At 42.0% G+C, this 17,445-nt stretch overlaps 1 protein-coding gene across 2 annotated transcripts in view; it reads left to right on the forward strand.

Annotated features, from left to right (window-relative positions):
- LOC108919687 (RAB11-binding protein RELCH homolog) overlaps positions 1-17,445 on the forward strand; it is a 42,722-nt gene that overhangs the window by 21,279 nt on the left and 3,998 nt on the right. For both annotated transcript variants that reach the window (XM_029259110.1, XM_029259111.1), the window contains 11 exons: positions 1,904-1,975; positions 2,613-2,753; positions 4,144-4,308; positions 4,450-4,597; positions 4,773-4,929; positions 6,128-6,251; positions 6,637-6,685; positions 13,313-13,392; positions 13,479-13,585; positions 14,820-14,919; positions 17,252-17,334. In XM_029259110.1, the coding sequence (XP_029114943.1) occupies positions 1,904-1,975; positions 2,613-2,753; positions 4,144-4,308; positions 4,450-4,597; positions 4,773-4,929; positions 6,128-6,251; positions 6,637-6,685; positions 13,313-13,392; positions 13,479-13,585; positions 14,820-14,919; positions 17,252-17,334 (1,226 nt within the window). The remainder of the gene's footprint in view (positions 1-1,903; positions 1,976-2,612; positions 2,754-4,143; positions 4,309-4,449; positions 4,598-4,772; positions 4,930-6,127; positions 6,252-6,636; positions 6,686-13,312; positions 13,393-13,478; positions 13,586-14,819; positions 14,920-17,251; positions 17,335-17,445) is intronic.

Raw genomic sequence — 17,445 nt, forward strand, 5'->3', positions numbered from 1 at the left:
TCTGAAAATGTGTGTGTGTGTGTGTGTGTGTGTGTGTGTGTGTGTGTGTGTGTGTGTGTGTGTGTGTGTGTGTGTGTGTGTGTGTGTGTTATGCACAGCAAACACGTACGTGTTTATTGAGTACGTATGAGTTCGGGGACAAGTGAGTCAGAAAGAGGTGAGGTTTGAGACCCCTCTTAAATGCAGAGAGATATTTAGCCAAGAAAACATAAAAAAAGGAAAACATTTCTCGCAGCTGTAATAAAACTACTTCAAAAACAATGCAAAATTAAGACGTTATCATACATTTCTGAAAAGTCTGTGGCTGATTGGCTCATGACTTCTGTGGAAAAGTCTTTCTCAAACACTGGAAAAAAATGCCTAATACCTGGAGCAGTCGGTGCAAATACTGAACATGGGCGCGGCTTTTCTAGGGCTCTTATAGCAAAAGTCTGTAAATCAGGAGTACTGGACAAGGTATACCTGTAATTGAAATTTTAAGTGTCAGGAATCAGTTTCTGTTGCACACTGTACAACGATCCTGATGTAAAGTGTTTCAGTAATATCCAGCTTAATGCTTTGCAAAGTTTTCAGTAATAATAAATCAGTAAGTTGCATCTTCTGCTGCCTTCATTATTCATTAAGTTGATGCTTTTCTCCAAACAAACTCACACTGTTAGTCTACCCATTTGTATGGTTGAGTAATGTTACTGGAGGAATTTAGGATAATTACCTTGCTCAAAGCGACTACAGACAGAAGTGGGGACCAAACCTGTGACCTTTGAGCCTGAAGGCAGCAGCTCTAACCACATCACTACCAGCTGTTCCACTGTGTTAAATGGGTGTGTTACAATCCACATGGAAAAATTTGTATTTTTAAGGCTCCGCATGTTATGAACACTCCTGTTACAAGTTTTTCTAACTCCATTTTTGCCACTTTTCACTGTTTTCCAAAATTTTTGCAAATTGAATGTCCCAACTTCATGCCACTTTTAGCTGGGAATAAAGAGCAGCCAAACTGAGTAATTTAACTCATTTCTATAGTGTTTACTGGTTGTGTCTGGTGTGTCTGAGTGATCTGAAAGAAAATAAAGAATGCTCCACATTCACAGTTGAAAACTTACTTGGTCGTTGACTCACTCACTTTTGTTAACTGCTTGTCCTTGCCAGAGTCACTATAGTCCTGGAATCACTTGGCACAAGGCATGGAGTGGAGCACCCTGTATGGGATGCTAGTCCATCACTGGTTAACCACACACACGAGCAGTCACATACTGTGGGTAATTTAGTGTCCATTTCACCTGAAACACATCTCTGTGGGCTGTGGGAGGAATCCAGGACACCTAGAGGAGCCGCACAGTGGCACATGGAGAACATGCAAACTGAGGTGGACTGGAACCCACCCCCAAGCAGCCCAAGTGCTGTGAGATGGCAGTGCTACACAGTGCAACACCCTCCTTGTATAAATATGTGGAGAAAACATTTTTTTCTGTAATTTAAATTAATTTTAGTCTTAATCATTCAATTATTTGCATTATACTGTGTACCAAGAATGAATCTGAAATAAAGGTGAAGACCCTGAACCCAAAACTTCTTTAGCAATGAAAATCCAGTTCAAAGTTTAACTAGAGCATGATGGGAAAGTACACCATTTAGCTTCTTGCCTTTGCTGTATAAAATAACACGCTGATACAGCTTGAACAAACGTTCAGCAGTGCTATTTACAGAACATGCAGTTCTGCTGCTGCAATCAAAGGCATCTTGGATTTTAGATAATTACATAAAGGATCATTGTAAGGAACCGTCAGATGGAACACAAGTAGCCACTGCCGCCAACGTGATGATAAACACAAGCAGAGTGGAGTGTAACTGCGTGGTTTTTCTTGGAGACATATGTGTGACGTGGTGACTCTTCCCTTCCCAGATCAACCACAAGTACCCTGAGCGGAGGCTGCTGGTAGCAGAGTCTTGTGGAGTCCTCGCTCCGTATCTGCTGGTAAGAGTGACAAGCAACAGGAGGTGTAGAGGTTAAAGGAACTGGCTGATGAGAAGGCTTCTCAGCTCCAGTCCTAAAACACTGACTGCCCTTCTATGTTTTGTACTTCCTAAGTGTATGAAGTAAAAGTATTGATACTGAAATATGCAAAAATATTTAATTCTCTTTTTTCACCTGTACACCTTTCGACTGTCTGACAGCATAAGCGAAATTCTTGTCAGACCACATGAGACTGAACAAATTAAATTCAAAGGGATTTATGTAATCCTGGAGAGAGTTAACCTTTTGCAGCGATAAGAGCCTCAGTTAGTTCCAAAAGATTTTAATGTACGAGAGATGTGTCCTTTGTTCTTTGCCTTTTATTTATTCATTTTGGAATAAATTTCCGTGAAAAATAAAACTGAATATGGCTGAGGGAGGAGGCTCACAAATCTATATAAATTAGCTGTGATTCTCATGTATTTTCTTTGCTTAATGTCCATTAGTGTAGAAAACATGTCAAAGTGTGTATATTGCAGCTGCAACATGGTGCCAGTTTGCTGCAGTTTCCACTAGGACTGCTGCGCATCCCAGTGCCCCTCCAGCTGCACGGTGGGTGGCGTCTGCTGTCTTGTAAAGTGCACTGATTCTCTTGCAGGATACGATACGCAGTTCGCTAGTGCTGTCCATGCTGCAACAGATGCTGGCAGAGGACAAGTCTGACCCAGTACGGGAGGCCGTGGTCAGGAGCCTGGGTATCATCATGGGCTACATCAATGACCCAGACAAATATCCCCAGGTGGGCTTCCCAGCAACAACTTTATACTGCATTTTTATACAGCACATTAAAGCTATTGTTATAGTTCATCCTGGCATAAAAGGAATAATAGCAGGGTCACATCTCTCGTACTCATGCAGACCAGGCATTCCAGGGTATCATATACATGATTTCCTCATTTTGCATTAAACAGTCTTGTTATACGCAAGTAAAATTTTTAATTATATATATGCTAAGAGTTTCACGTTTCGAAAATACTTTAAATGTTAAAATTAAGAGATTTTTTTTAAATGTTACTTTTATTTGTGGAGGGCACCGAGACACAGCGGGTTTGGACGGGTCCTGCTCTCCGGTGGGTCTGGGGTTCAGGTCCTGCTTGGGGTGGCTTGTGATGGACTGGCGTCCCATCCTGGGTGTGTTCCCTCCCACCCCCAACCTTGCACCCTGTGTTGCCTTTTTAGGCTCCGGTTCGCCGCGACCCCACTTGGGACAAGCAGTTTCAAATAATGTGCTCGTGTGTGTGTTACTTTCATTCACATTTACATTTATTCATTTAGCAGACACTTTTCTACAAAGCAACATTTAACTCAGAGTAAACAAAAAAAAAGCAGGATCTGCTGATTGTCTGTGTCAAATTTCTCAGAGGTTGAGAACAATGAAGATTGAACAGAGGGAAGCTACTCTAGCTGACTGGAGAGCATGATACAGTGCAAGGAGAGCAGTTTGATTCAATGGCCCATATTCATTCCAGACTGACAACTGTCAAGCAGGTCTTTCAGGTCAAGGAATACAAATAACTGGCTATAGGCTGCAGGCTGCAATTTTTGGATAAAGGGAGAAGAGAAACTGGCCACTAATTCTAGACTGAGCTTTAATGCTGAGAGGGTTTCCTTAGCAGTTAGTGTTTCATTTAGCCAATTTACCAACCACTCAGCAGAAAATTAATAATGATCCTGATGCCATTAGAAGGTGATACATTATATCCAACATTTCTTACCTCAATCTGCATTTATAAGAAAATGTGTTTTATCTTGTAATAAGTTTCATGCAGAATTATCACTTCAGTTATTCAAATGAAGTAATAACAAACAATTTGTATTCAGCTGTACTGTTTTTTCTGATTTATTTGTTGAAATTTTTTAAATATATTAAAAAGTAATATTGTGATACACCAGACCGCTCAGTCATTTCAGTATGGGACCACCTAAGGTCCTGCCATGCTCCAGTGCACAATAAAATCGCTGCTGCCACTAATGCTAGTGCTAATTATACTACTGTGCGCTTCAGCTGTAAATGGAATTTCCTTAAGGTTTTGTGCAGCCTGTCAACTCACCTTGAAATAAATGTTACAAAGACTGAATGAAGATGTGACCTGAGCAACAAGGTCACTCTCCTCTCTTTGCGTGTACAGGGCTTCGAGCTAATGTTGCTGTCCCTGAGTGACCCGTCGGAGCGTGTTGTCTGCGCCGCCCACCAGGTCCTCATCCCAGCGCTGGCCGCTTGGGCTACCAAGATGGGCACCTTGCAGAGTCAGCTCCTGACCAGCCTCCTGGCACGCATCGAGGGGCTCATCAGGGTTCGTCTGTCTGTTCAAGTGTGGGTCAGAGTGTGCATTCAACCTATTGGCCCGCACACTGGTGGTAGCTGTGTTTCTAAGTTCTGTGTGAGAGAGAGAGGTCTGACCCTTACCGGAGTGTGTGACTGTCTACCCCTAAAGGAAAGTGACCACGGGCTAGATGAACACAAGCTCCGCACACTCCTGTCAGCCCTGCAATCCCTCACCCCACCCCTGTTTGCTATGGTGCTCCAGAGTGCCCCCTTCACGCCTCAGGCCGACCCTCAGGACGGCGCCCCTCCCATCGAGGGTGAGCAGTCTGACCCTCTGACCTATTTCCTGTCAAAGTTATTGATTACACTGAAAGTCAGTCTGCTTAATACTCAGAGCTGGGTTCACTCTGCAATATCTCTGACTGGAAGTGGCAAACATGGTAAACAGGAGACAGGAGCATTTCAGTGACCCTTAGCTGCCCCCTACTGCAGTGACGCGGTTCCCCCGCCCAGCGTCCCTCCTCCAGGATGTGGCTGTCATCATCGGTAGCCGTGAGAAGCTGACTGTGCTGCTGCAGCTGTATGATCACCAGCTGGAACATGAGGGCACCACTGGCTGGGCCAGTCTGCTCTGGGTTGTCAACCAGCTGTGAGTCCCTGCACCCAAAAGTACATGTTTCTCATCAAGAGCCATGAACCTCCTGCCTGACCAGATCCCAGCCAGATAACTTTGTGTCTCACACTGTCTGGTAACTCCAGTCAACATTCATTCATTCATCCATCCATTCATTCATTTTTGCTGATACCTTTGTCCAAGTACATATACAATATTGATATATATATATATATATATACAGTAAGATAACATTTTACTGGAAAAGTATGTTTGCGCACACACACACACACACACACACACACACTCAGAGTTTGACTTGATGGTGCTCCATCAGTCACATTGAACACGTAAGAACAACAGAGGTTGCAGACATTACAGAGCATTATTTATTAAGTGGCACAGTCTTAATGTAATAGAATTCAATGAAGAGAAAGCAATATATTACTGTAGTGTAGTTCAATTGTTTGAACAGGACCACCCAACTATATCTTAATGTCCTTGAAGGGTTGATATGGATTATAATGAAGCTGATGAGGGACACTGTGTTATAGAAAAAGCTGATTTTTGTCCTGTTGTCTGAGTTGTTGCTTGTCTGGTTGCCCTGTAATCCATCCCAGGAGATGTTATTGATGGGGTGGAAAAGGTCTGTGATCATCTGACATTGTTACAGTCCATATTATTTTTTTCTAGTGCTTAGCACAGCAGCTTTGCTTAGCGCTTATGATTCATGCAAATGGATAAAGTATTTAGCATTTGTTCAAATTTGTCAGCGTAGACTGGTTGTTAAACCTAGTAGGTTAAAACTCTCCTTACCCTTTAGTGAATAATACCAGGATTTGCTCACATCTTTACAGCCCGCACATTTACATTTATTCATTGGGTACATGCTTTTATCCAAAGTGATGTACATCAATTTCACAAAAGTGCATTTCACCAACAGATGAACAGATACAGGTATAGACATGTGATTCTCAAAGTAGTCAGATTGTACAGATTGTATTTAAAACAGCATACATTACATGGGAAGCCACATACTAAACTGGTAAAGATTATGACATTTTTTAAAACACATAAGATTAACAATAACAGTACGTGAGTAGCAGCATGTAGAATTGAAATACAAAGGCAATTGTGACAGATAATTTAATGCAAATTTTTGAAGTAGGTAGCAGATCGTGTAATAACACTAATAAGACACAGGTGCAGCTAACAGGTGTTACCCTGCTACCAGGTTACCACAGCTGATTGGAATTGTGGGCCGGATCAGCATCACCTCGACAACCTGCGTCCATGAGTTCTCCAGATTCTTCTGGAGGTTCTGTCGTACGTTTGGGAGGATCTTCACAAATACCAAGGTACTGTAGATGGATCAGTGGTCAAGTAGAGGGATGTGTGGTTACTTGCACCTGATTTCACTACTGTATTCACATAAATACTGTTGATGTGCAATAATGAGTTGAAGTCAGTATAAAAATTACAGTCTTTTTGCATTTGAATAATAAATATAATTTATAAATACAGAATTAAATAATTACCCAAATAAATGTTATGAATGAATTGTTTTTACAGAACTAAAACACTTAATTTTTCCATTCTGGTTCATTTATACAGCTAAAAATTTCTATAAGAAGTTTAAGGTTAGGCATTTTGTTTAAGGGCAGTGCACTTTACGCATTTTTGCACTTGTGCATGACTGCTCTGCTATCTGTTTCCGGACTGAAAATGTACATTTGTTCCTAGGTGAAACCACAGTTCCAAGAAATTCTCAGGCTTTCTGAAGAAAATGTGGGTGAGTGCAGCCATGTGACTCATAGATTACGGACATTGTTGCAGCACAGTTAGTCCCCTTATCTCTTTAACTTGATTAATTACTGGAACAAGTGGGAGGTTGAAATTCTGATTTTAGTGGCTCTGTATGAATGGGCCAAGAAGAACTGGAAAGAGTGTCAAAAATCTGGAATTGTATTACACTGAACGCTCATATAATGGGATCTAATACAATGAAAAACCACTGCAATGGCTTATGAAAACATAGGCGGAGTATATGGAATATATACATATAGATACACACACACACAAACATTGACCGAAGCTGCTTGTCCTGAGTGGGGTCGCGGTGAACTGGAGTCTAACCCAGCAACACAGGGCGTATGGTTGGAGGGGCAGGGGACACACCCAGGACAGGACGCCAGTCCGTCACAAGGCACCCCAAGCGGGACTTGAACCCCAGACCTGCCCAAGAGCAGGACCCAGTCAAACCCGCTCAGTCAGTGTGTGTGTGTGTGTGTGTGTGTGTGTGTGTGTGTGTGTGTGTGTGTTATGAAATATTTTACTGTTATTCATTGTGGTTTTTTTAATTAATTTCAATTAATTTTAGGTGAAGCATTTTTTCCAGGCACAAACATTTTTCCCAGAGGAAATAATGGCAATAGGACCTCCTAAAAACAGGAATTCACCAATGGGGTCATTTTATTCAATTCAATTCAATTTATTTTTATAGAGCATTCTTCTCACACAACAACACAGAGCACAGGAATAGGATAAACAGTTAAGACAGTTGGCTATATACTAAATTATCCATACAGTTATTAAAGTTAGAAGTATACCTACTGGTCATGGCCATGGAGGAAGGGAACAAAAAACTCCCAACTGAAAGTCAAGACAGAAAAAAACAAACCTCTGGGGGTCTGAGAGTCAGTGGCTGCCTCCTGGGCATTATAGATTAAACAAGACTTCTAAGTCACTTTACAACTAATAACATTGTAGCTGAACGTTAACAATATCCTAGTTCACATAGGAATGTCTTTGTCCATCATGGCAAGTGGTCACTAGCACAGCCAACTAGAAGTACATTTTTACGTCAATTTACAACTAATAATAACATTGTAGATAAGTGTTAACTTGATGTCCCAGTTCACATAGGTATGTCTCGTCCATCATGGCAGGTGGTCATCAACTTCAGTCACCATGGGGTGCTGGGATCAAGGCTGGCCGGCCTTCTCAGGTCTCATCATAGGGAAACAATGCTCAACAAGAAAGAAATTGTTAGTAATTGTTGATTTAAAGAGATTAGACAGCTTAAAACACGGAGCGGCGGGGTTTGGGCACAGCCAACTGGAATTACACTCCTTAGTGATATGCCCAAGTGAACATGTAAGTCTTTAGTCTGGATTAGAAAACTGAGACAAATGGGGCATTTCTGACAATAACTGCTACACTTTTCCAGTGCTCTATAGTTAAAGGTGCGACCTCCTCCTGAGGTCTTATTGATCACAGGTATATTAAGGTAACCTGCATCTAATGAACGGAGATATCGTCCTGGGATAAAAGAATCAATAATCTCACAAAAGTAAAATGTAGTAATGCCATGTACTGCCTTATAGGTCAGAAGTAGGATTTTAAAATCAACTCTTAAGTGTAACTGGGAGCCAATGCAGAAATTTCATTACCGGTGTTATATGGTCGTATTTCCTAGTTCTAGTAACACTTATTGCAGCAGCATTTTGTATCAACTGTAGCCTGGATACAGTCTGGTATTGAGAGCCTGAGAAAACATTACAATCATTCAGTCTGCTTGAAACAAAAGCATGAACCAGTTTCTTAGCATCCTGCCTACATAGGAATCGCCTCAATTTAGCTATGTTTTTTAACTGATGGAAGTAGAACTTGGTAAAAGCATTTACTTGAGATACAAATGACAGCTTCCCATCCAACAAGACACCCAAATCCTTAACACAATCTGTACGCTTGAAACTAATACAATCTGTGGTAAAGATTGGTGTGATTGTGTCAAGAGTTTTGCCACCACTGTCCACCACAAGTACTTCTGTTTAAGTGACATTTAGAGATAAAAATTTTTTACTCATCCATAGTTTTATACTGGTAAAACAATTAGTTAAAGATACCACATGTGATGGGTCATCAGGCTTAAACGAAACATATTGTATAGCTGTGTGTTATCAACATATGAGTGGAAACTTACATTTTCTTTAGGAATGATGTCACCCAATGGTAATATATAGAATGAGAACAATAATGGACCCAACACAGAGCCTTGTGGCACACCACAATGACCCTTTGTTAAGACGGAGCAATCGTTAGATTTCAGTACAAACTGTTTACGGTTAGCTAAATACGAATGGAATCACTTGAGAACAGTACACCTTAGTCCAACCAGGTTTTCAAGTCTTCTGAGTAGGATACTATGGTCTACAGTATAAAACATAGCACTCAAGTCCAAAAATACGCTGCCTGGCCAAAAAAAAAGTCACAAACTCTAATATTTGGTGGACCACCTTTTGATTTGATAATGGCACGCATTCGCCGTGGCATCATTTTGATAAGCTTATGCAATATCGCAACATTTATTTCCGTCCAGAGTTGCATTCATTTCTCGCCAAGATTTTGTATTGATGATGGGAGAGTTGGACCTCTGCGTAAAGTCTTCTCCAGCACATCCCAAAGATTTTCAATGGGGTTAAGGTCTGGACTCTGTGGTGGCCAATCTATGTGTGAAAATGATGTCTCATGCTCTCTGAGCCACTCTTTCACAATTTGAGCCTGATGAATCCTGGCATTGTCATCTTGGAATATGCTCATGCCATCAGGGAAGAAAAAATCCATTGATGAAAAAACTAGGTCATTCAGTATATTCAGGTAGTCAGCTGACCTCATTTTTGGGCACATAACGTTGCTGAACCTAGACCTGACCAACTGAAGCAACCCCAGATCATAACACTGTCCCCACAGGCTTGTACGGTAGGCACTAGGCATGATGAGTGCGTCATTTCATCCGCCTCTCTTCTTATCCTGATGCACCCATCACTCTGGAATAGGGTAAATCTGGACTCATCAGACCACATGACCTTTTTCTATTACTCCAGAGTCCAATCTTTATGCTCCCTAGCAAATAGCAAATTGAAGCCTTTTTTTTTTCCGATTAGCCTCACTGATAAGTGGTTTTCTTAAGGCTACACAGCTGTTTAGTCCAAATCCCTTGAGTTCTCTTCGCATTGTGTGTGTGGAAATGCTCTTACTTTCACTATTAAACATAGCCGTGAGTTCTATTGTTGTTTTTTCACGATTTGATTTCACCAAACATTTAGGTGATCTCCAATCACAATCATTCATGATTTTTTTTCCCCGCTACATTTCTTCCTCGAAGATGATGGTTCACCACTATCCTTCCAGGTTTTAATAATGCGTTGGAGAGTTCTTAACCCAATTTTAGTAGTTTCAGCAATCTCCTTAGTTGTTTTTTTGCTTGATGCAGGCCAATAATTTGACCCTTCTGAAACAGAGTAACACCTTTTCCACGGCCACAGGATATGTCTTCCAACATGGCTGTTTAAGAAATGAGAAGCTACTCACTACATCAGTTAGGGTTAAATAACTTTACATTTATTCACTTAGTTTCTCCAAAGCAACTTACAACAGATACAATGTAGTGTTACTAGCCCACACACCTTATTCACCAAGGTGACTAACACTGCTAGATACACTACTTACAGTGGGTCACTCATCCATACATCAGTAGAACACACTGTCTCTGTGGCACTCACACACTATGGGGGAACCTGATCAGCATGTCTTTGGAATGTGGAAGGAAACCAGAGCACCCAGAGGAAACCCACACAGACACAGGGAGAACATGCAAACTCCACACAGACTGAGCAGGGATCAAACCCACATTCTCTCACACCACCCAGGCACTGTGAGACAGCAGCGCTACACACTGTGCCACCGTGCCAACTTGTTGCCAGCTGAAACATATTAATCAGTGCAGTAATTATCCAATGGAAGGCTCTTACCTATTTGCTTAGTTAAATCCAGGTGGCGACTTTTTTTTGGCTAGGCAGTGTATAACAACAGAGATATGACCAGCATCAGAGGAGATGAGAATGTCATTAACAACATAGGTGAGGGCTGCTTCAGGCCTGTGATCAGGGTGGAAACCAGACAGAAAATTTTCAAATATATTATAATGATTAAGGTGTGCAGGGGGTGCGGTGGCGCAGTGGGTTGGACTGCAGTCCTCCTCTCCGGTGGGTCTGGGGTTCAAGTCCCGCTTGGGGTGCCTTGCGGCGGACTGGCGTCCCGTCCTGGGTGTGTCCCCTTCCCCCTCTGGCCTTACGCCCTGTGTTGCTGGGTAGGCTCCGGTTCCCTGTGACCCTGTAAGGGACAAGCGGTTCTGAAAATGTGTGTGTGTGTGTGATTAAGGTGTTAATCAAATAGCAACAGCTGGTAGCAAAGTGATTAGAGTTACTGCTTTTGGATCCAAGGTCACAAGTTCAATTGCGATCTCCAGCTGTAGTTCTCTGGAGCAAGGTACTTATCCAAAATTGCTCCTGTAGATTTACCCAGCTGCATAAATAGGTAAGTAATTGTATTATTCTAAGTGTATTCATTGTAACATTAACATTTAAGCTGCTTTTTAAGCAAACCTAGTTTGTTTCCTACCACTTGTTGCACCTAGGTTCATCGTTCAAGTAGGTGCATAAGACACAGGATAGACAAATCCTGATACCCACATTGATTTATTTATTTTTTTTATTAAATATTATAAGATTAACAAATGAGCAGTACAATACCAGAATAATGGCTGAATAAAGGTTGTATCTGGGGATGCTTCTGGAGTTACAATGCGTGAACAGTTACACCCTAGATGATCTGAAGAGCTCTTGGGTGAAGTGGATCTGGAAAAGGTGGGTTTTCAGACCCTTTTTGAAAACAGAGTTTCCGCAGTTCTGAGTGACAGGGGAAGGTCATTGCACCACAACAGACCCAGAACCGAGAACCTCCGAGCTTTGCCTTTCGTGCGCAGGACCACCGAGCGAGCAGAAGTAGATGAGTGAAGGGGCCTGGCTGGGGTGTACCGGTTGATCAAGTTCTGTAAATAGCCAGGAGCAGTTCTATTGATGCATTTGTACACAGGGTTTTGAATTTGATATGGGTAGCTATAGGAAGCCAGTGCAGAGAGATGAATAGAGGAGATGCATGGGAGCGCTTTGGCAAATCAAACACAACTCATGCAGCAACATTCTGTAGAAGCTGCAGAGGTTTGATGGCATTAGCAGGAAGGCCACACAGAAGAGAGTTGCAATAGTCCAGACGAGAAGTCACCATGGCCTGGACAAGTAGTTGGGCGGAGTCAGTAGTGAGGTTGGGACAGATCCTACGAATATTATGTATCTGCAGGACCGGGTTGTGGCTTCAGTATGTTGAGAGAATGACAGACTCGCATCAATCGTTACTCCCAGACTCTTAGAAAAGGAGCTAGGCGAAATGAGTGAGTTGTCCAGTTTGATCGAGAGGTCGTGACAAGAGGACAGGCCAGCTGGGAGGTAAAGAATCTCTGTCTTGGAGAGGTTAAGTTTGGAGGTGGTGATCATACATCAATGAAGAGATGTCCAACAGGCAGGCAGCAATGCGTGCGGAGATGTCTGACGCACCAAGTGGAAAGGAGAGGAAGAGCTGGGTATCATCAGCATAGCAGTGGTATTTGAATCCATGGGAGGCTATGACCGGACAACAGCAGAAGACCACATCTGGTTCCACTGTTTTTTAGCTATGAACAGGAATCTGAGGCTATGGTGACACAGGCTCACTGAAACTGGACAGTTGAGAAAAGCTGAATGGAAAAACATGTCTCCTGGTCTGATAAATCTTGATTTCTGCTGCAACATGCAGATGGCACGGTCAGAATTTGGCATAAACGGCATGAATCCACGGACCCAGCCTGTGTTCTGTCAGCAGTTTAGGCTGCATCGGTTGAATGCCACAGCCTCTCAGAATATTGTTGCTGACCATGTGCATCCCTTTATGGGCACAATTTACCCATCTTCTGATGGCCACTTCTAGGCACCAGATCTGATTCCAGTAGAGAACCTTTGGGATGTGGAAGAATGGGAGATTTCCAGTATGAATGTGCATCTGCTAAATCTACAGGAATTATGTCATGCAGTCATGTTAACAGGGACCAGAGTCTCTAAGGAATGTTTGCAGCACCTTGTTGAATCCATGCCATGAAGAATTTAGGGTGTTTTGAGAGCAAAGGGGGTGGGTTGTGTCCTACTCAAAATTAGAATTGTGTTCCTGATAAAGTGGCCAGTGAGTATATGCTAAACAAATTATGAATTTGCATGTATGATCTTTCACAACCTGTATGTTCTATTGATAATTTACTGTAAATAACCCTAATGTACAGGTTAAATTGTAAAAATTCATTATGGTAACATTAAACTTTGAATGGAATGGGTCTACTGTTTATGCTGTTGTATATAGTTGTATTACCATTCTGTATTTAAATAACAGTAACCCAGCTGAAAAATGTAATGCAAAGTGTGATATGTGTATTGTATATTTGTGGTGATGTTAATAGGGACATTCACGTTCTATGTTGTTCATGTAACTACAGATGTGACCACTGGGAATGGAGTCCTTACTAAGGCCACAGTGCCCATCTATGCAACTGGGGTTCTCACATGCTACAATCAGGTAAAAGCAGATCTTCTTCGAAGCAGGAACTTCAGAGGAATTCAGGGACATGGTTCTGACGTGTGTGCCTGCTATTGTTTGTGCAGGAAGAGGACCGCAAGCTGTTAGTGGCTTTCCTAGAAGACGTTATGATGACCTTGTCTTTGTCACATGCCCCGCTGGACAGTCTGAAAGCATCTTTTGTGGAACTTGGGTGAGCACCCATAGATATTTACATTTATTAATTTAGCTGATGCTTTTCTCCAAAGCAACTTACAGTTGAGTCAAGTCAAGTGGGTTTTTACAGTCATTCCTCCATATAGCTTGTATATAGTAGAATGAAATGTAGTTTTTCCGGGGCCATGGTGCAACACAGAACCGTATACAAGACTACACAAAGTGCAAATACACAAGTGTGATACGGAACAGTAGATACACAGGACAATAAATACACAGGACATGGGCTGTAAGATGTAAACCATTTTGTAGTGTAGCAGCAAAAAATTAGTGTCTGATGCAGCTTTGTAAAGTGCAGGTGTGCAGTGGTATTGAGTCATGCTGGTTTAGTTGTTTACTTTGCCAGGGGAGTGTTGGGAGGCAGCAACAGTTCCTTCCCCTAGGCAGTCAGATTACTCAACAGTAATCTGCCTACCTCAGGGGAGAAACTTTTCGGGAACCCACAGTGGTCACTGCATGGTACCTTACAGTGTTAGTCTGCCTACAATTATTGACCCATTTATACAGCTGGGTAATGCTAGTGGACCAATTTAGGGTAAGTACCTTGCTCAGAGGTACTACAGCCAGAGGTGGGAATCAAACCTTCAACCTTTGGGATCTTGCACTTGAAGGATATGGGTTCAAATCCTGCCTCCTGCTATAGTACCTTTGATAACGAGAGCCCACTTACGCTAAACTAATGTAGTAAAGGTGATCCAGTTGGATACAGTCACTTGGCCTTGATCAATAATGGCTACTTAAGTAGAGGCTCTGCTCTCAAAACCCACAACTTCATTAAATCTTCTTCTCGCACTATATTGATTTTAAGAAGATAGTTGACATACCTTGCCATGTCTTGCTCCATGGATGACAACGAATACTCAGTTTTTATGACAACACACTCTCAGAAAGGTATAGAGGAGAAAGAGGGAGCCATGGAAAAGAGCCCAACTGGGGGCATGCAGTCTAATGCTATGGATGCAGCACAAGAAGTGGTGGTGTTTGCCAAAAAACACCCAACTGTATACATTATTAAATCATTGTAGGGTGCATCATCCAAATGAATGAATAACTAACTAGAATAACATGTGAGTTATTTTACCATACACTCTTTAGACTATGTCCACCCACTGTTGCTAGTTATCCATGACGAGCATGCTGGTGAGTGGTCCCAGCCACTGTTCCAGTATGACCATGTCTGCATTGCACTGACCATCCATGTCCCATTTCAGTGCTAACCCAGCATACCATGAACTACTCCTGACTGTCCTCTGGTATGGAGTTGTACACACCTCTGCCCATGTACGCTGCACAGCTGCTCGGATGTTCGAGGTAAGCCACTGTTCCAGGATGTGACGCTTGCAGGAGAATGCATGTGCCACTCTAGTGTACAAAACCAACAGCTTCCTGTTGAGCTTGTGTACAGTCCAGTTCGAAGACACATGGACTTTTTGACAAATGAAAGTAGAATACTGCAGATACTGCAGCCAGTGTGTCCAGTATATCTCACATTTTCACTCTTGGTACAATGAGGACGGAAGCTTTATAATCCACAAACAGGCAAAATATGGGCTATTGTCAACTTCTTACAGCTGCAAACTTTTTGAGCATTGTTTCCCTGTGATGAGACTTGAGGAGGCCGGCTGTGACACCAGCCCATGTTGATGGAATCTGACAACTGTATGCCATGGTGGATGAGACGTGCCTATGCGAACCAGGACATGTTAACATTTAGCAAAAATGTTATAAATAGCTGTAAATTTATTTAAAAGCCTTTTTTTAAATCTAAAATAACCAGAGGGGTGGGCAGCCACTGGCACTTTGACCCCCAGAGGTTTTTTTCTCCCTTGCCTTTCGGTTAGGATTTTTTTGTTCGTTTTCTCCATTATTACATAATTACATAGTTATTTAATGTATACCCAACCTTTAATTTGTATTACGTCTGTGATCCTTTGTTCAGTGCTCTGTTTCACTGGGTGAGAAGAGTGCTCTATGAAAATACATTGAATTGAACAGAATTGAATTCTTGAGGTATGACTCATGTTTGGCTGAGTGACAGCTAGAAGTGGACATAATTTGTTCTGGAGGGCGGTACATGAGAGAGACAAAAATTGTAAAATGCAGTTTTGTTATTCATCTGGCAGGATGCTGCAGTGAAATTAAAAATACTACGAGCATTGTCCTGCTGCAGCAAACAATACTGGCAATAATACAAAAACAATTGCAGCATTACACATCATTTTACATGATGATTTTAGAGAAATTCACAAAAAAATTGAATGTTGGTTAAAATGTTCATGCACCACCACTATGTTCATTTAAGTAAGTTTTGGACAAAAGGATGGAAACACATTACTAAATCATCCAAAGCTCATTCCACTGACTTCTTATTCATTCTTCCAAATGAACATCTGAAACAGCATTGTTTTACCCTGTACTGTACTTGGCATTGCTGTTGCCTGCTTTCCTACCTTTCTTTTGAAATCCCAAAAATATCCCCCATCTCCTCAAATCAATGTGAAAAGGTGGTATATATCACGAAATCACAGCATTGCACTCCTGCCATGCAAATGGTAATATGTTTGTTTGCTTGCCCTTCCTTTTGCATGTGTGCCTTTTCACTCAGTTTTTTTTCCTGTTTCCTTTATTTTTGAATGGATCTTTATTTTGTCGTTTTTCTCTTTGTGTTGGTGCCGTGACGCTGTTACTCGCTCTTTCCATGTACGCCATGTGATGTCACATCCCGCTCTGACCAATCATCTCTTGGTGAAGGGTGTGACTGAGACCCTAGTAGCTCAGAGTTATGCCTGCTCTCATCACTCTGGCCAGCGATGCTGAAATGTAAGTGTGCGTGGACCAAGATCGTCTGGTACCTCCCTCGGCCTCTGCATCCCAGGAAGAGTCCCTGTTCTGTCTCCTGCGGCAGCACTTTCACCCTGAGCTCTAAAAAATTCACTGCAAAATATATGTTTCTAAAAGCTCTTAAGTTACAATGCTACCTTTCACAGTCCAAAGAGAAATATGCAAAATAGTGGCAATGATTTTTTTTTTTTTTTTAAATTGGAAGCATGGTATCATACAAATTGGTCATGATACAACTGTATCTGTACAGCAATTGCATTTGATTAACAATAGCTTTTTTTGTCTTTTTTCCACAGCTAAAACAGGTACAAATAATGAATTTATGCATTGACAGTATTAAAAATGAATTGCAAAATGTTGCAAAGAAATGAGTTAAATGTTGTTAATAAATTAATTGAAGACCAAAGCACAGTGTCATTTAGACTTTCTGATTATAATGGGTGGAGAAATAACAAATTCACACAATCTCATTCATAACCATCCAGTTACTGGGCTCCTGATTTCTGTTGTGCTGCCTGCAAGGTTCCTAGGAGGCTTTGGCTAGCAAGACAGCACCTGGCTGTGACACCAACGCTCATTAACGTTTCCCTCAGCTACAGACCTTGTTAGACGAGCTGCTTGAGCCACATGCTCAACCTTCAGGTGTGCTTGCTTGGGCACCTTCTCCTCACCCATCAACAGCGCCACCCCCCATCAAGTTCCCACCCTTGCCACACCCCTTCCCCGCCTCCTCCCCATCTTTGAGCCTCACTCGTTCAGTGTTTACCTACCCGTCTCTCTTTTGCGTTTTGACCGGTTGCAGCTGATTCTTCGAGGCATGAGCGAAGCCTTAATTGACAAGCGAGTTGCCCCAGCTCTAATAACCTTGTGCAGTGATCCCGAATTGTGAGTCAATCCAGACTTGACACTTTCGTACTGACCGTCTTGCTTCTCTGTCCTTTCTGCTGTTGTGTGTGCATTTGTGTTTCATGATGCACGCTTGCTTCTTGTCATTGC

Source organism: Scleropages formosus, chromosome 16, assembly GCF_900964775.1.
Source record: "Scleropages formosus chromosome 16, fSclFor1.1, whole genome shotgun sequence".
NCBI classification, from domain to species: Eukaryota; Metazoa; Chordata; class Actinopteri; order Osteoglossiformes; family Osteoglossidae; genus Scleropages; species Scleropages formosus.